The 20,242-nt window shown below is 36.9% G+C and overlaps 2 protein-coding genes across 7 annotated transcripts in view; one reads left to right on the top strand and one right to left on the bottom strand.

Annotated features, from left to right (window-relative positions):
* Nucleotides 1-3,006, top strand: part of KIAA2012 — a 126,173-nt gene extending 123,167 nt beyond the window's left edge. For all 4 annotated transcript variants that reach the window (XM_082466983.1, XM_082466985.1, XM_082466984.1 and 1 more), the window contains one exon: nt 1-3,006. In XM_082466983.1, the coding sequence (XP_082323109.1) occupies nt 1-139 (139 nt within the window). In that variant the 3' untranslated portion in view covers nt 140-3,006.
* The window catches only part of SUMO1 (small ubiquitin like modifier 1), a 27,585-nt gene continuing 10,190 nt past the window's right edge, over nt 2,848-20,242 (bottom strand). For 2 of the 3 annotated variants that reach the window (XM_082467371.1, XM_082467369.1), the window contains 4 exons: nt 15,771-15,845; nt 11,226-11,303; nt 8,866-8,937; nt 2,848-3,683 (listed from right to left, as the gene is read on the bottom strand). In XM_082467371.1, coding sequence (XP_082323497.1) covers nt 3,615-3,683; nt 8,866-8,937; nt 11,226-11,303; nt 15,771-15,845 — 294 coding nt within the window. In that variant the 3' untranslated portion in view covers nt 2,848-3,614. The remainder of the gene's footprint in view (nt 3,684-8,865; nt 8,938-11,225; nt 11,304-15,770; nt 15,846-20,242) is intronic. The other variant, XM_082467370.1, reaches the window with a different exon arrangement.

The raw sequence follows: 20,242 nt of genomic DNA on the forward strand, positions 1-20,242 counted from the left end.
GCAAAAAGCTGCTTTGAAGAAAGATCTTCATTTCCACCAAGAACTCCGTAAGGAAGCCAATGGCCTACAGTGGACACAGAACATTTCCAGACCATGGGTCTACTCTTACTTCCAGTTCCTACAAATACCAAGACCTTAAGACTAGAAGAAAACTAAAAAGTTAGGAGGTGGTGACAGAAAACGAGTAACTTCCTTCTGTAATGAAGTTCCGTCCTGAGCAGTTAGCTCCGTTTCATCTGGTTCACCTCACCTCACCCCACACTTCACTTCACTCTAGGCCCTCCCTCCCCACCACCCAAACCTTACTCAACCCAGTCAAACTTGTCACACACCTAAATCCTTTATGTTCTCTGGAACCACGTAAATCCAGAAGCTTTGGTGCCTAAAATTAGCCAATGATTTCATAATTTGTTTGAATTTCAGTAAATTTCGGCTTAATTTCAGTGAGTAAGACATTAACATAATCTTAGGGTAGCTGAAGTATTTCATTTCAGTGTCTCTGAAAGAGCTGTAGGTAAATGGAAATTCTATAATGCAATAACTCTGAATTAGCAAAGAGGAGCTAATTCATGTATTTACATATTAAGAATTTTATTATAATTTATAAAGCAAAACCACATCCATTTCCTCCTAAGAATCTAAAGTTTAATTTCTATTTGAAACAAGTTAATCACTTGATAAATGTTCATTTGAGCAAAATGAACTGTTCTGAGGGCATTCTCACAACCTCAAAGTACAGATTAAGAGCTGCACTATCCAAATAAGTAGCCACATGTAGCTATTTAAATATAAGTTAAAACATTCAGTTCTCCAGTCACACTAGCCACATTTCAGGTGCTCAATAACCAGATGTGGCTACTGGCTATTGTAATAGAACATTTTCATCCTCACAGAAAGTTCTATCGGACAACATTGTATTCGAGAGCCCGGAAAATTAACCGATCTTGAGGTTTTGCTCCTGTGTCTTGAAAAACCAGCCACTCACATAATTTCCCCATTTTTAAAATCACACTGAACCTATAAGCATCTTGATTAGATAATCTGTCTTTAACATCTCCTTAATATCAGTTAAGTATCTGATAAGTATCATAGATTGATCATTAAAGGGGATGAAGGACCTTTAGCAAATAAGATATGTAAAAAGATGTTAAAGCAAGCAGTATCTGAACCTGAATTTTCCCATGAATTTCCTTTGGCCCTATTCTATACTTCACTGTCTACAGCTAAAAAAACTTACTATTTGCAGATGATTCCCTCAAATCTCCCACTAATGCTTGTAAGGTGCTTTCTACAGGAACTGCGCTTCCACAATCCAGAAGTCAAGCTTAATTTTGAGTCTGTATTGCTGTGTTATTGGACTTGTTTAGATTTGATGCTTATTTTCAAACACTTGCTTTATATAAAATAGAAGTAAAATGGCCAAAACACTGGCTATCACAGTGAATTTAAATATGCCACTTAAAACTTTTTCTCAAACTTGTCGATCCTACTTTCACATTCATTCATTCATTCAATTCATTCAATAATACTTAGGTGAGAAAGGAGCATCTCAAATAATTCAACCGAAAAGAAAGAACACTCAAGGAAAACATCCTTGCGGGGGAAATTACCATTACTGATTTTATTTTCTCCCTTCTTTTACAAATTTAGGATGTTGCAGTCAAGCACCAGGTAGAGAGGCTACACTAAATGTTATTCGAGGTCCCTTCCAAATCTGATATTCTATTAAATTGTTGCTGTGAAAAGCCTATTTTATCAGCAGTACTCACCAGATAAGCACATTTTTCAGTCAACCACAGCACACTGCAAAACATTTAGAAGAATCCAATAAACTAAAATCAAGAAAATTATATCCCCAAATTATATTATAGTTAAGCTCCACCACCTAAATGCTGAGAGCCCTCAGAAAGAGATGCAAACAAAGCTGAGATACCAAACTACATATTCACGCCTTCTGGATAGCTCAGATAGCCTATGAGGTTTGCTACTCAGGCCTGACAGAAATATGCAACTCAATGAGGACTTTCTAGAACTGGGCCTGACTCCTAGTTACTATTTAATACAATGATAAATGCCAGGTAATGGTCTAAAAGCTCTAATTTACCTAGACTATATATGTACAATACAAATAATTTTTCAGTTAGGGTCAAATATAAGAATTTATAAGGCGAGCCAATTATTTTTCAATAGGGGACTTGAGAAGGGATTCAAACTATAACAGTTTAAAAAATGCATTAGAGAGAGGTCTTATTCGCTCTTCTAATGTAGTTAGATGACATTCTATTTGGAATAATATGAAATAGGATTACATATATGCACAGATATACTGAATTCTGTGATTCACTAAGGATTTAAAAGAAAAAGTTAAGCCCTCTAATTAAGGAACTAATTTGGTATTTTAATTTTACACAGTTTAAAGAGAGGATATAAAGAAATAAAAGAAAATATAAACAAAATATACCAAACCTTAACTAAGCAGAGAACATTTTGTAAATTGTTATGGGAAAAACTGAAATTATCAATATCAATTAAGAATTTTTGGTGTGCCCATTTATTCAACATATTGGGTAACTGTATCATATATATGCACCACACAGGAATATCAAGTTTTTAAAATAAACAACACTGGGTATTTAAAAGGTATTGTGGCCTTAATTAAATCCTTAATTCAGAAGGCACTTCAGTAACTTTCAGGGCTTCAAAGTCATGATCGTCATCACTGCACAGTACTAAAGAAAACATGTTTACCATGTACAAACAATAATTTCCAGTATTATGCAAGAAAACCTTATGTTTTAAGCATTTTTTTTCTTCTTTCTGTACAATTAAAAATAAAATGAACATTGGTACAGTTTTTACAAATATTTTGTTTATTTTAATGAAGCTGGTACAGACAATGTCCATTTAAAACCCATATCCCAGGCCAAAAAGTACAAATAAAGTCAAAAAGAGCAGCGTTCTGCTGTATACACTTCTGCATGAATAACTTTAACTGCTAATGAAAATTAGAACTTTTCTGGGATCTTCTGACAAGATTTTTCTTTCATCTTAAAATGCTTTCTCTTCAGTGAAGCCATCTTTGGAGTTAGTCATTATTTTCACCACCTCTGTCACCTTGACTCCAACCTGATACTCCTCTTCTTTTGGTCCAGACCCTCAGATTTTAAAAGTAGCTTCAAGTTAAGGAAAGGGCATTTTCCCACAGTTCAGTTCTCTGAAAAACTTCCATCTCCCACTGAGAGTCACAGTCCAGGAGCGAAGCGATCACATGCTAGAACTTCGGGGCCAACTGGAAAGTCATTATGAACACTCGCATTAGTCAATCTTATTTATCACAAGCCTGTAAATGCACAGTCCTGGAAAAGGTGGCCTCTCTGTGCACACACATAATTTTTAAAAAGGAGAGGGCGATATGAACGGGGCTGAGGTTTGATCACCAAAAATCAGCACAATGAAAACAAACAATAATGAATAATGGGCACTAGAATTCAAATTACCAGATGTTCTAAAGAGATGGGGTGCCAGTTTTCAATTCTGTTTTGAACACCACATTACAAAAGAACTATTTTTAAAAATAAAAAAGGATTAAGGGAAAAGAAAAAAAATAAAAATATCTAAATTGTTGAACGACCCCCTGTTTGTTCCTGATAAACTTCAATCACATCTTCTTCCTCCATTCCCAGCTGTAAGAGAAAAGAAAAGTGTTGGTAGTAGAATATAAAAGTACTATTTTTTAACTGGCTGCAATTATGTGGCCACTGTTTTAAAGTGCAAAAAGATACAAAAGTAATCCATAGTTATCCTGTTCTAAAATTAAGAATACTGTTTCCGGGCTTCCCTGGTGGTACAGTGGTTAAGAATCTGCCTGCCAATGCAGGGGACACGGGTTTGAGCCCTGGTCCGGGAAAAACCCACATGCCGTGGAGCAACTAAGCCCATGCGCCATGACTACTGAGCCTGTGCTCTAGAGGCCGTGAGCCACAACTACTGAGCCCACGCGCCACAACTACTGAAGCCTGCACGCCTAGAGCCCATGCTCCGCAACAAGAGAAGCCACCACAATGAGAAGCCTGTGCACCGCAATGAACCCACTCGTCCCAACTAGAGAAAGCCCACACACAGCAACGAAGACCCAACACAACCATAAATAAATAAATGAATTTATTAAAAAAATAATAATAATAATACTGTTTCCTTTAATCTAAAGAACAGAGAGGGGGACTTCCCTGGTGGTCCAGTGGTTAAGACTCTGTGCTTCCAATGAAGGGGCATGGGTTCAATCCCTTGTCAGGGAACTAAGATCCCATATGCCACATGGCGCAGCCAAAACAAAACAAAACAAACAAACAAACAACCAAGTTTTAAAGAACAGAGAGGTATATCTTTTCCTCTGATACTATGTCTATGAAGTCATTCATATTACTTTGCTGAGCCAACTTCACGTCCCAGTTTATTCACCATATAAAATTTAAGTGTTTCTGAAAAGTACCTTAAAGGAGTTTTAAACCTAATGAAACATGTATATAATAGTTTAAATAATAGTTTGATGGCATATTTTCTAAAATGCATTTTACTTCTAGATGTAATTACTTGATAGAATCTCTTTCAAGAAACCGATCTCACTTTGAAATATATGTGGTTTTAGTTAGAAAAACACTGCCTAAGGATTCATTTCTAAGTGGTTTGCTTTGTCATCTACAATTCCTTCTGGCATGTAACTATTATTTTCTTTGATAGTAACCACTCAGTGAAGAAACCTTATTTAACTTCTACTCTTATTTGACACCTCCAATTGTATAAGCTAGATTTTTCAGACCAACCCTTCTCAACTCTTACAGAAAAGGAAAAGAAGAAGAAGAAAAAAGACCCTTTAAAATGCCTTATACAGAACATTAAGCAAAGTATAGGCAATTAAGTTGTTTTTTTTTTTTTTTTTAATTTATTTTTGGCTTCATTGGGTCTTCGTTGTGCACGGGCTTTCTCTAGTCGCGGTGAGCGGGGGCCACTCTTCGTTGCGGTGTGTGGGCTTCTCATTGCGGTGGCTTCTCTTGTTGTGGAGCATGGGCTCCAGGCACACGGGCTTCAGTAGCTGTGGTGCACGGGCTTAGCCGCTCCGCAGCACGTGGGAGCCTCCCGGACCAGGGCTCGAACCCGTGTCCCCTGCACTGGCAGGCGAATTCTCAACCACTGTACCACCAGGGAAGTCCCTAAGTTTTTTTTTTTTTTTTTTTAATGTGCTTTATATGCATTGAAATATTCTGGAATTTTTTTCTAAAAGACATTATTAATAATGGTTGCCTCTGAGAAATGGGAATGCAGAGATATCTAAAGTGTATTTTCCATTTTATATACTTTGGTAGTTTGGTTTTCTAATACTTTTATTTATTTTTAACACAAGTATTCTTTATTTAAAAAATAAAAGAGTACATAAGGGGGCTTGGTGTCGCATAGAAACCCAGGTGTAACACTCAGTGAGGCTTGTAAAGAACTGTAAATCTGTTGATTCTGATGTGCAGACAGGGTTAAGGAGCACTGTAATAGGCAGACTGAAAACAAAAACTATCACTGTTTCCACTGAACTATAGTGGATCACAGAAAGAAAGGAAAAATAACATTTCAAAGGAAAGTCCAAGATCAGTATTTTATAGGTGACAATTTTGTGCTGAATTACAAAATGTGAAAATTAAAATATGCTAAGAAATCTAAAAATAAAACATAGACTTAAGTGGATTTAGAACTTTTTTAAAAGTGATTAATTGGCTCTAGTATTATGGATATCTTGATTGTGATAGACATATGAATATTAAAATAATTATTAATTAAAGAGGTTATTAAAATTTAATTTTAATTGCACATATAGCCTGGTAAATACTGCAGGGACTAAAATTCCAAACATTACAAGGAACCTTTAAATCAGGAAGGCAGCACATGTCCTCAAACTATGGAGAATATGAAGCCATCAGCTTTAAGGAGCACATTAGCAGAGGGACTTACCTGGTGGCACAGTGGTTAGGAATCTGCCTGCCAATGCAGAGGACATGGGTTCAATCCCTGGTCCGGGAAGATCCCACATGCTGCGGAGCAACTAAGCCCGTGCGCCACAACTACTGAGCCTGTGCTCTAAAGCCCGCGAGCCACAACTACTGAGCCTGCGTGCCACAACTACCGAAGCCTGCACGCCTAGAGCCCATGCTCCACAACAAAGAGGAGCCTCCGCAATGAGAAACCCACGCACCGCAACGAAGAGCAGCCCCCGCTCGCCGCAACTAAAGACCGCGCGCAGCAACGAAGACCCAACACAGCCAAAAATAAATAAATAAAGTAAAAAAAAAAAAAAAAGTAGTACATTAGCAGAGATGAGTAAACAAGAGTACAAAGAGGTCACTCCCTAAATACCTACTCTCTCCCACTGCCCCATTATTATTCTTCTAAGAAGATAAATCTCTTAATGATAGTGAGGGAGGTATCACTAAAATGTATGAAATATCTTCTGTGTTGCAGAGATTATGCCAAGCTAAGACAGGGAAAATACAACATAAGTTTGGAATATCTTGTGCCAGACAGTAAGGAAGTACTTAAGAAAGTGGGTAGATACTAAACCTACAGGGAAAAGTTTGATGAGAAAAAGGATAGTCACATAGTTTCAAAGTATGTGCCCACAAATTACTCCATTAAAACAGGAAAAATAGTAACTACATAGTAAAGGAAAAAGACAACTGTTAAACTCAATAAGGGACTTCAGATACTCCAGATATTACACCCTGAGAAAGACACATCACCATTTATATAGTATTACAGCCAAAAATACATAATCCGAATCTAGTCATGAGGAAACAGAACAGCCCAAATTGAGAGACTTTTTGGAAAATACCTGGTTTGTATTCTTCAAAAATTTAAGTGTCATGAAGACAAAGATAGGCTGAAAAACTGTTCCAAATTAAAGATAATTAAAGAGACCCCTAAATAAAATATGTTGATACTGAACTGGATCCTGTGACGAGGGAGAAAATTTATTATAAAAGGCATAATTGGGACAGATGACAAAATTAGGTTGAAGACTAAAGTTTTCTAACAGTGTTAAGTGTTCTGAATTTTATTAACAGTACTGTGGTTATGTAAAAGAATATACTTATTCTTAAGAAATACACACTAAAATATTTAGTAAATGGCATGGTGTATGCAACCTACTCCCAAGTGGTTTGGATGATATACATATATATACACGCATATATTATATATGGGGGGAGGGGAATAATAAAGCATAGGTAGCAAAATGTTAAAAACTGGTAAATCTAAGTGGAAGAGAGTACAGTTTTTTGTACTATTCTTGCAACTTTTCTGTAAATTGAAAATTATTTCAAAATAAAAACTTTCTAAAAAGATGGAGAGGTGTCAAAAAGAAAAGACGCCAAATTGAAGGGGTCCCCACTGGCCAATATCTAAAGAACGTCATTATTCACACAGTTTCAAAGTATCTCCCCACAAATTACTTATTAATTACAAAAGAAAATGATAAGTTTACAATGGATAAAAAATCTGGCAGTTACCATCTTAACTACGTGACCAAAGTTAATATTATCCATAGCAGGACAAATGGAGATCATATAACTCCTGATATGATGCACTCGGAATTTCACAGCTTCACCCTGTGCTACTCCTACCAAAAATGCAAAACTGAATCTAATCATGAGGAAACAACAGACAAACCCAAACTGAAGGACATTCTAAAATACAGCTGGCCTGAATTCTTTTTAAAAATGTCAGTGTGATGAAAAACGAAGACTGAGTAACTGTTCCACATTAAAGCTAAGGGGCATGATAACTAGTTAGAATGCATATCCTGGATGAGATCCCAGGTCAAGTTAAAAAAAAAAAAAAAAAAAGGGAGGGAGCTATAAAAGGACCTTACTGAGACAGATGGCAAAATCAGACTATTTTGATTGTATATTCAATTACAGTATTGTATCAAGGTTAAATCACTTAAATTAGATAATTTAACTGTGGCTCTTAGGAGAACAATAACACTGAAATATTTAGGGGTAAAGGGCCAGTATCAAATGGCCCACCAATAATGATAATCTGTATATACAGACAGAACAAAAAAGCAAACATAGCACAATGTTAATAACTGGTGCATCCAGGAAAAAGGTTATACAGGAGAATATTATACTAGTCTCATAATTCTGTAAGTTTGAAATGTTTTTAAACCAAAAAACTAATAATAACCATACACTGTTCCCACTATCAGAAATATCAAAAATGTTATTTTGTATTTGGAGGGGGGAATCTGCATAAATATAAATACACACATTCTCTCTCTCACACTTTATTACTTTCAGATGCCTGGGGGGTGGCGGTGGGGATGGGAATAGAGAGGGTGGAATATATAAACAGAGAAAACAGTCCATACATACAATAAAACAAATAAAGGCACAGAAGCATTAAAAGACATAAACCAAGATGACAGAGCCAAATATATTAATATACACTAAGCTTCTACATTAAGTTCTCAAAATGGGTCAAAAGTCAAAACTGAACCGTGAAGGTCACCATCACCATGAAAATGTACCAGAAATCTGCCAAATTTGAGGACCATCTGTCCATCCTCAAAAAGACGTAGTATGTGTGTGCCTTATGACAATTTCAGTACTCATTTTCTACTTTCCACCTCTCTTTTTACAGGCACTTTTTGAAGGCAATACAAGGGAAGTTCAACCCAAAAGATTATTTTTATCTCTGACAAATGATATACCAGTTAAATCAGAGAATATTCAAGAAAAGGACAGTTTAATGGTACCAGTGAAAACAAATCATTCAATGCAGAATTAAAAATATGCCTTGAATCAGAGAAGAAATTATACTCACTTCTTTTGGAGTGTGATTATCAGCAATTCTCTGACCTTCAAAGAGAAACCTGAGTGAATTCATGGGAACTCCCTAAAAAGGCAGAAAACATACAAATATACAAATCTTAGAAGACATAACAGGAACTTTGATGCACAAAAAGCAAATATGAAAGCTTCAACAGAATATGTAGAACATAAAACTAGACAGCTAATTCTATCATAATTATCATTTACTGAGTACCAACTATTTGCTAGGCACTCCCTGTACCAAGTATTTTATATACATAATCATAAATTTTCATCACAACAGCCCTGGAAGGTAGGTATTATCACATTATCTTCATTTTACAGCTAGGGAATCTAAGGTATGGAGAGGTCACACAAGCTAGCCAAGAACTGAAGGCTAAATCTGCTCCTAAGCCTGTGCATTCTTAACCACTATTCTATATAGTTTCCTCTCAAATCTGTAAGCTAACATAAAGATAAAATCAGATATTGGATGAGCAGCCTCACTAGCTTCCAACTGTACAAGCAAAATTGGTTTTTAAACAGATTAAATCATAGAAAATCGGTAAAGCACAGTAGCAAGCCAGATAAACTACAGTACACCTGTGATGCCATTTACAGCACTATAAATATCACAAAAGGTATTAAAATATATTTTTCTAATCATTTATTCCACAAAAATAGCTAAAAGAGAATAGATGGCTCATTTAAAGAGAAATAACTTCACTAATAAGTACAAATCAAGAATCATTTAGTCCAAAAGTATTAGAAAGTTCTGCTCAATAACTAATGTGTTAAGATTTTCACTGTTTAAATACAATACTATCCCAAAAACATCCAAAAAAATTCAAACTATCTTCCATTATGTACTATACATAAATATATGGACCTTGCAAACTTACCCTGTATTTGGTTTTAAACTATTTTTTGTGATTTTTTTGGCCATGCTTCCGGGATCTTAGTTCCCCGACCAGGGATTGAACCTGGGAGCAGTGAAAGTGCCAAGTCGTAACCACTGGACCGCCAGGAAATACCCTGGTTTTAAATTATTTCCAGGGTTGGGACTTCCCTGGTGGCACAGTGGTTAAGAATCCACCTGCCAATGCAGGGGACACGGGTTCAATCCCTGGTCCGGGAAGATCCCACATGACATGGAACAACTAAGCCCATGCGCCACAACTACTGAGCCTGCACTCCAGAGCCCACAGGCCACAACTACTGAAGCTTGCAAGCCTACAGCCTGTGCTCCACAACAAGAGAAGCCACTGCAAAGAGAAGCCTGCGCACCGCAACAAAGAGTAGCCCCTGCTCGCCACAACTAGAAAAAGCCCACATGCAGCATCGAAGACCCAACACAGCCATAAATAAATAAATAAATAGATAGATAGATAGATAAATAGATAGACAGATAGATAGATAGATAAACAAACAAACAAAAATTATTTCCAGGGTTATATTAAAAATAAACATGACTGACAAGGGTGGAATATTCTTTGATTTTAATTATAGTATCTTTCAAAAAAGAAATATCTTATGTTGGAGTCAAAAAAGTTTCTATAGAAACCAGTCTATAAAATCAAAATGGAAAGATGATTCAGTCTCTCTCTATTGGGTAAGTATTCCATACTTTAGATATACTGAGTGTACCATTCCTCGTATATCAGCAAATATAAGAAAAAAATTATCAAGCCTCTGTGAACTGAGTATAGAAACTTCTAAAGACTGTAGACTCTGAAGCATAAAAAAGAAAGCTAGAAATTATACTAACTTGATGTTATATTATCTCCCCAAACCTAGCACCTTCAATTCTGGATCAGTTTAGTTTTCACTTTTGCACTGTTTTTTCTCAATAATCAACTCCCTCATTTATAGATGAGGTAAAAAGACCATATGATTTTCTTCTGAGTTGTTGTCAACAGTAAATGACAATGTATCCAAGTACCTACGAGCATACTGCACTTAATACATGTTCGTTTCCAATTTTAGCTCCCATCATTATTACAAATGTGAGCTAGTTGAGCCCCAATTAAAAGACTTTACTGAGCATAACAATATCAAAAACAGAAACAGGGAATTCCCTGGCAGTCCAGTGGTTAGGACTCCGCGCTTTCACTGCCAAGGGCGCGGGTTCGATCCCTGGTCGGAGAACTAGGATCCCACAGTCCACGCAGCGTGGCCAAAAAAAAAAAAAAAAAAACCAGAAACAAATGTTTATTGTTTTACTTATCCTAACACCTAGGTGATCTCTTTTTCTTCTTGCAAAGTCCTAACCACTAGACCACCAGAGAAGTCCCAAAGGATTACTTTTCTTTTGACAAGAAAGAAAAATTAATGATATATAAAGCACTGAATTTAATATTATAACATACAAACCTGTCTTTGACAGTACGATTCTTTGAGTTTCTTGAGATGTGTTGTCATTTTCACTTTGAAGTGAATCTCACTGCTATCCTATGGAGATATGAGGGAAAAAAGTCACTCTCTGTGTAAGCTATTTGCTTCGCTTGAAACAAATTATTTAATTACACATATACTACAAATAGAAATATATACCTTGTCTCCTATATTTTCCCACCAAAATATTCTTTTTAGCATTCCTAACAGGTTTATTAAAACACTCTAACCATCCTCAAAGTTGCTATATACCCATTTCAAAATAAATTTAATAAAACGAACATAAAGATAATCTGTTTGGGGTGTTATAATTAGCAGCATAAGTAAAAGTATGTATGTGAAAGAATGCATTCCTTCAGAACTGCATGCCTATTCTGTTTTCAAAATGAAAATGTGAACTGTCACAAACTCCCAAAGGCAACTCAAAACAAAATGTACCCCCACAACTGAAGTGTCACTGAAGACGGTCAAACCTACGAATGGGACGTAGACCACAAAATAACAGACACTTACTCCTGCCATAAAAAGTCACCACACAGAGTCTGGCTTCTCTTGCATGAGTAAAATGAGTCAGTCAAACTGATAAACCGGATCACAGGTAATTTTTTTCTACCCAGACTGTCAAGTAAACTACCAGGCAACCATCAGAAAAAAATACTGGCACTTGCATACTGTAAAAATTTCAAAGCCAATCCTAATGATTACATATCACATTCACAAATACGTGTTAGTGGAAGCTGCATGTTTTGTTTGTAACTATAAATTTTTTTAATTATTTATTTATTTGTTTGTTTATTTTTGACTGTGTTGGGTCTTTGTTGCTGCGCGCGGGCTTCCTCTAGTTGTGGCAAGCGGGGGCTACTCTTCGTTGCGGTGCACGGGCTTCTCATTGCGGTGGCTTCTCTTATTGTGGAGCAAGGGCTCTAGGCGCGCGGGCTTCAGTAGTCGTGACACGCAGGCTCAGTAGTTGTGGCTCGTGGGCTCTAGAGCACAGGCTCAGTAGTTGTGGCACACAGGCTTAGTTGCTCTGTGGCATGTGGGATCTTCCCGGACCAGGGCTTGAACCCGTGTCCCCCTGGATTGGCAGGCGAATTCTTATCCACTGCACCACCAGGGAAGCCTTGTAACTATAATTATTAAAAAAAAAAAAAAACCAGGGAATTCCCTAGCAGTCCAGTGGTTAGGACTCAGCGCTTTCAGTGCAGGGGCTGGGTTCAATCCCTGGTCGGGGAACTAAGATCCCGTATGCTGTGAGGTGTGGCCCAATTTTTTTTTTAATTTATAAATAAATAAATACAAATTCTTGTCCTATGTATAATTTCACAAACAGACAAAATTTCTAGAGCAATACCTCACACCATAAGCTAAAATCAGTTCCAGATGAATTAAAGAGCCAATATTAAAAAAAAATTTTAATATTTTCTGTTCTTCTTAGGGAGAGACTTTTTCCCTAATCTTGACACTGGGAAATCCTTATTTTAAAGCAAGATTTTAACTCAGAAACCACTAAAAAAAAAAAAAGATTGATAAATCTGACTTAATAAAAACATAAATCATCTATACAGTAAGAAGCACCACAAAAGTTAAGAGACCCTGAAGAAAATATTCACAACATATATAACAGACAAGAAAAATCAAGAAAATATGAAGCATTCCTACAAATCAGTAATTGTTAAAAAGGTAATCCATGGCATAGAACAAACATACACAGGCGTATCTCATTTTTATTGCACTCTGCTTTATTGCGTTTTGCAGATACTGTGTTTTTTACAAACTGAAGCTTTGTGACAAACCTGAGTTGAGCAGGTCTACTGGCACCATTTTTCCAATAGCATTTGCTCATTTCAGGTCTCTGTGTCACATTTTGGTAATTCTCTAAATATTTCAAACCCTAACCCTGCAAAAAAAAGGCTCACTGAAGGCTCAGATGATGGTTAGCACTTTTCAGCAATAAAGCATTTTTTAACTAAGGTATGTACATTGGTTTTTTTAGACAAAATGCTATTGCACACTTAAACTACATTATAGTGTAAATATAACTTTCACATGCACTGGGAAACGAAAAATCCATGTGATTCGCTTTATTGCAGTGGTTTGGAACCAAACCCGCATGTCTCAGAGGTATGCCTGTAAATCAGTGGAATAAAATTGACAGCCCAGAAATAAACCCATATATATCTATGGTCAATTGATTTTGACAAAGATGTCAAGCAATTCAATGCGAAAAGGACAGACTTTTCAATCAATGGTCTGGGACAAATAGCCACATGCAAAAGAAAGAAGTTAGACTCTCCTTCAAACGCATACAAAAATCATTCAAAAAGTACTCAAGGGGCTTCCCTGGTGGCGCAGTGGTTGAGAATCTGCCTGCCAGTGCAGGGGACACGGGTTCAAGCCCTGGTCTGGGAAGATCCCACATGCCGCGGAGCGACTGGGCCTGTGAGCCGCAATTGCTGAGCCTGCGCATCTGGAGCCTGTGCTCCGTCCGCAACAAGAGAGGCCACGATAGTGAGAGGCCCGCGCACCGCGATGAAGAGTGGCCCCCACTTGCCGCAACTGGGGAAAGCCCTCGCACAGAGACGAAGACCCAACACAGTCATAAATAAATAAATAAAATTAAAAAAAAAAAAAAAAGCAATGCCTAGATTATTTGCATCTAAAAAAAAAAAAAAAAAAAACAAAAAGTACTCAAAATGATCAAAAACTCAATGTAAGAGCTAAAACCATAAAAACCTTAGAAGAATCTATAGGTATAAATTTTTGTGACCCTGGATTAGGTAATAGTTTCTTAGATATGACACTAAAATCATAGCAACAAAAGAAAAAATAAATTCAATTCATCGAAATTAAAAACTGTTTCTGCAAAGGACACAACCCAGAAAGTGAAAAGACAACCCAAAGATGGGAGAAAACATTTGCAAACCATCTATCTGATAAGGATCTAATATCTTAAATATATATGACAAGTTATTACAACTCAAAAATAAAGACAAGTAATCCAACCTAAAAATGGACAAAAGATCGGAACAGACATTTCTCCAAAGATGTATACAAATGGGCAATAAGAACAGGAAAAGATGCTCATCATTAACCATCAGGGAAATGCAAATCAAAAACACAAGATACCACTTCACTCTCACTAGGATGACTATAAAAAAAAGACAACAGCAAATATTAACTAGAATGTAAAATAACAAACCTTCATACATTGTTGGTGGGAATGTAAAATGGTGCGGCCACCACTAAAAACAGTTTGGAGGCTCCTCAAAAAGTTTTAAAAAGTTACTACTATATTAGACCCAACAATTCCACTCTTAGATATATAGAGAACTGAAAACATATCCACACAAAACTTACAATGAATGTTAATAGCAATATTATTCATAATAGCCAAAATATGAAAATAACCCAAATGTCCATTAACTGATGAATGGATAACAAACTCGGTATATCATACAATGAAATGTTATTCAGCCATAAGAAGGAATGGAATACTGAAACATGCTACAATTTGGATGAACCTTGAAAATATTATGCTAAATAAAAGAAGCCAGACACAAAAAGGTCACAAATCGTGTAATTCCATTTACATGAAATGTCCAAAATAGGCAAATCCATAAACGCAGAAAGTAAAGTAGATTAGCGGTTACTAGAGGCTGGGGGAAAAGGAAGATGGGGAATTACTGCTAATGAACACACCGTGCCTTTTTTCGGGTGATGAAAATGTTCTGGAATCAAATAATGGTAATGGTTGTACAGCCTTGTGAATATACTAAAGCACCTAAATTATACATTTTAAATGATGAATTTTATGGTATCTGAATTATATCTTAATAAAAATTTTCAAAATAAGATGATCACAGAAAATAGGAAAAGGGTATGAACACACGATTAATATAAACGTAAAAGACAAAAAATTATACCTCATTGATAATCAGAGAAATGCAAAATAAAATGTCTAGCTATTACACTGGCCCAAAATTGAAAGACTGGTAATATCCCATGTTTCAGAGAATGTGGGGAAATGGTACTCTCATACTTTCATGGTGAGTGTCTACTAGTTCTTTCTTTTGTCCCTTAAAAAAAAAAACTATGAAGATGCATTCCTCCAATAATTTTCAGCTAACCTTAATTATCTGTTAACATCTCAAAAAGGGTCAATAAGATACAGGCCAGAGTCTGTAGAAATAAGGTGCCAAGAAAGAGAAAGGGGTCAAGAAAAGGCCTGAGAGGCCCTTTGGTTTAAGGGCCCTAGCATTATCACTCAAGAGTAGTCGCTGTATTTGCCACCGAAGCATGCTAACCAAGAAAAAAAAAAGTTTTATTAGAAGAAATTAAGGTGATCTAAATCTGCCTAGAAGAGCAATTAAGAAAACAGTATCACCCTCTTCTGCCTCCAACAGATGCATATGTAGTAAATGAATCGCCATTTTTAAATAACTTGCCTTAGTTAAATCATTTTCTCTGTGTGTCAGAAATCATCCACACATTCCAGAGTCAAAGGAGAAAAATAATGAAACTCACCTGTCCGATGACTTTGAGTTTAATATATTCTCCTTCCTTCTTATCCCCCAAGTCCTCGGTTGAAGGTTTTGCCTCCTGAAAGAAAAGTACATATAAAGATATAAGTTCCTATCTGCTATTTTAATTATTCACCCATTACTTTGACTTAAGGTACAAAATTTGCACCTGAAAATACAGCGGGCATTTCTTTGCTCTGCCAGCCAATTAAGCAAAAAAGGTCCTAAGTCAATTACTCTCTCAAACACCAGTTCTAAAGATCACTAAAAATCAAGAAAGAAGTCTCTTTTATTATAATAATCCTATAGTAATGGTTCTAAAACTTCACTGAGCATCAGAATCACCTAAAGTACTTGTTAAAAGACTGCTGGGCCTCACACCAAGTTTTTTATTCAGTAGGTCTGGGGTAGGGCTGTAATATACATTTCTAACTAATTACCAGGTGGTGCTATTGCTGCTACACAAAGGAACAACCTGGAAACCATTATCTTCAGTCAACTCCTATTAGTCAAAGGAAGCTCATCTCCAAGAATCCTTAACCAAACATTCTGAATCCAAGATTATTTTCTCACAACCTACTGGGAGAAGTTAACTACTCCAATTACAAAACTGTACTAAGAAACATAAATTAATCGTATTAACATAAGCAAAGTCTATTTAGAAAGGAAAATCAAATAGCAAAGTATTGGCCTAATGTAGTCTTGAGTCAAAACAAATCAGTTTTATATCAGCTATTATTTTAGACTATCTGAAGCAGTATATCCAATTTTAAAAGATTAGGCTTGGCTGAAAAAAAAAAATTAGGAGACTTAAACTGGAATAAGAAAAAAGCCCAGAGTAAGTAGTAAAAGGAAAGAGGAGACAAAATTGGAAGACAGAAGAAAAGAGTATAACCCTCTTATAAATTATACCATAATAAATAAGATAGTTTCAAATGAAGGCATACTGAAAAGAAAACGAAGTTAGAATAAACTAGTTGAAACAACTTTGCCATGAAGTATCTAAGAAAAGTAAGCCATTTTTAGTAAAGGTGTAGCTTGGTAAATTTCAGTCAATGGTGTGATAAAAGTAGCTTTCCCGGGACTTCCCTGGTGGCGCAGTGGTTAAGAATCCACCTGTCAACACAGGGGACACGGGTTCGAGCCCCGGTCCGGGAAGATCTCACATGCCGCGGAGCAACTAAGCCCATGCGCCACAACTACTGAGCCTGTGCTCTAGATCCCGCGAGCCAGAACTATTGAGCCCAAGTGCCACAACAACTGAAGCCCACGCACCTAGAACCCATGCTCCACAACAAGAGAAGCCACTGCAATGAGAAGCCCGTGCACCACAACGAAGAGTAGTCCTCGCTCGCCGCAACTAGAGAAAGCCCATGCGCAGCAATGAAGACCCAACGCAGCCAAAAATTAATTAATTAATTAAAAACAACAACAAAAAGTAGCTTTCCAATGCACTTTACCTTAGTTTTGCCACCATATTAGTCACTTCTTTAAATATATGCTTTTTTATGATTCACAGCAATTTCAAGCTGTTAATCAATGCTTGATAAGAATATAACCAACTATACTGTACTGTATTTCAGAAGTAACAAGGCCATTACCTGTTTATCTCATGCCAGTAAGTGAAAACTAACAAAACTAACATTCAAAATTTATTGAATATATTAAACTAGAAGTAGCTTTTAAATTGAAGATACAGGCTAGAGTCCAGGGAAATGCTTAGATAACAGAACTGACTTCATTAGTGTGAAACCTTGCCTGTTTATCATTCTGCAGTACTTTCAACATTTGCTGACTACCGCATATTATGGCAGCAGGCCAAATTAACCTTCTTTAGTGAGACAGTATTTCACCTGAAAACTAGAAGACTGTCTTCAAACATAGTCTTCACAACCACATTTCTATGAATTTATATTCAGAGTAAACAGTTCCTTCTTCCTTTACATATCTAGAGAGGACAAGGACAGCTTATTCCACGCAGTGAAGGGCAACAAAGAGCAAAGAAGCCCTGAGTCCCCTTTAACTAAGAGAAGGCGTGTTAAGAAGCTTATAGGAGTTACCACAAGGAGAAGAACATCCCCCTGCAACCGGAGCAGCAATACATCAGCACAATGGGAGTGATTTTGCTCCAGTGTTTCCTAGACAGGGTAGCTACAGAGGCTACTCAGAACAAAAGAGTTCTTCCCCCTTCTCCAATCCATTGTCCACACTGCTTCAGAACTCCTTCTAAAGCACAGCTTCTCTGACTGTATAACTACCCCTAACAAAAAGTGCTTTAAGGCCAAGAACCAAACTCTGCAGCACCTCGTTCAGTTCCTCCACTACCAAGCTCAATTCTCATTTTTCTCTCTCCACTTCCTTTACAAACCATGAATTTGGTTAAATTGGACTATCTGCTATTCCCTGAATATGTCTATAAACATTCTTCCACCTTCAGCCCTTTGCTGTTCCTGTTTCCTTTACCTGTAATACATATCCTCTCTCAACCTCTCTTGAAATCATCTCACAAAAATCCATCCCACACATCACCTGAAGTCCAGTATTTAAAAAAACTCTTCCAGGAACCACGGCACCCCTCAACCTTCCAACTGGGATTAATATTTTCCTTTAATGCTCCCATTGGCACTTTATTCATATCCTTCATGGCATTTATTCTCAATTTAAAAACACTCCCCCTTTACTGTCTTCTCGAGGAGTCAGCCTCATCTTTTTCTTCGAACTTCTTATGAGAGTACTCAGCATTTGCTGTTTCCACTTTTACTCTCAACCCACTGTACTCTGGTTTATACCCCACCATTCCACTTGACATTTCTCTCACCAAGGTTACCAGTTCAACTCCTTATTGCTAAACCCAATGGACAATTTCAAGTCTCATCTTCAACCAGCAGACACTTATGACTTCTTCCTTGAAAACTCTCTACCTTTGGCCTCCAAGATTCCATTGTTTCCTCATCTTGACCACTTCCTTAAATGCTGGTGCTCCTCTAGGTTCCATGTCTTTAATCCTCTTTTTCTTCTTCTTCCTGGGTGACCCATAACTCCAACTACCTCTCAGATACTAATGACTCACAACCATCCTCACCAACCTGACAACTTTTCTGAGTTTCACTCATTTTTTCAAGGGCTTGAACATCTATCTCCACTTTGGATGTCCCCATGGGTACCTCAATTTAAGTGTCCAAAACTGAATGCATTATCTCTAACTCCTCTGTTAGCTTTAACTCCTCTTTCTGAAAACCAAAATCCAAAAAAACTACAATTCCTCCTGGATTCCCAATTACAATAAATGGTTACCATACACTCAGCTGCCCACAACAGAAATTTAGTAGTCATCTTTGGCTACTCTCCCTCTCTTAAATCTCACAATCATTCATCATTCTGACAATTATATCTCTTAGTGACTCTCATTCTCTCCATTCCACTGCCTTAGTTCAGGCACTCACTGTTGCTCATTAGCATTACTGCAATAGCATAACAAATGCCCCAAGTCTAGCTCCCTTCAATTAATTCTTCCCAACTACAACCAGAGCCACTTCTCTAAAATGCAATCTAATCTGCCAAGAATCTTCAGGATTAAGTTCAAACCCCTTAGCCAACATACACTGGTCCTCCATAGGCTGGTTCCTGCCTAGCAATCCAGCCTTGTTCTCCTACTTCTCCTGCTAATAGTATCTTTTGCTCCAGCCACACTGATGTACAGTTCCTTAAACAGGGCACCCTCTACCTTATCTCCACTATCTCTGTACATGTTAATCACCTCTGCTTGGTATGCCCTTTCCTACCCTATTCGCCTTTCAAGACCACTCAAGCATCGCTTCCTACAAAATGATTTCCCTCATCACCCTCTTAAATGTTCCCATACTGTTTACTTTAATCTTATTATAACATGTTTGCATATCTGTGTCTCCCACCAGATTGAGTTCCTTATTGGCATGCCTTACTCTTCTCTGTATTTCTGGTCAAGCACAGTGTCTAGTATGTATTTTGAAGATACTCAGTATGCTTGTTAAATTAACATTTTCTGTGACAGTTTTGTATGTCTTGACTTCCCTACAAGTTTACAAGGAGAGGGTCCAAGTTTTTCATCTTTATAATCTCTGTAGTGTCATGCAAATACCAGGCAATTATTTAATGCTGGCTGAATTAAGTTGACAGCACTATTTTCTGTATCATACCACAAAATCTTACTAACGCTTCATTACTTCTACTGTACACAATAGTCAATACAAACAAAATCCCTTCAGCGTTTTATATTCACAGTTGGAAATAAGAGATAATTCACACAGGGAGATCAGCTCGGTGCTTTGTGACCACCTAGAGGGGTGGGATAGGGAGGGTGGGAGGGAGTGAGATGCAAGAGGGAAGAGATATGGGAACATATGTATATGTATAACTGATTCACTTTGTTATAAAGCAGAAACTAACACACCATTGTAAAGCAATTATACTCCAATCAAGATGTTAAAAAAAAAAAAG

This window comes from Balaenoptera physalus, assembly GCF_965194825.1.
Source record: "Balaenoptera physalus genome assembly, chromosome: 6".
Classification (NCBI taxonomy): Eukaryota; Metazoa; Chordata; class Mammalia; order Artiodactyla; family Balaenopteridae; genus Balaenoptera; species Balaenoptera physalus.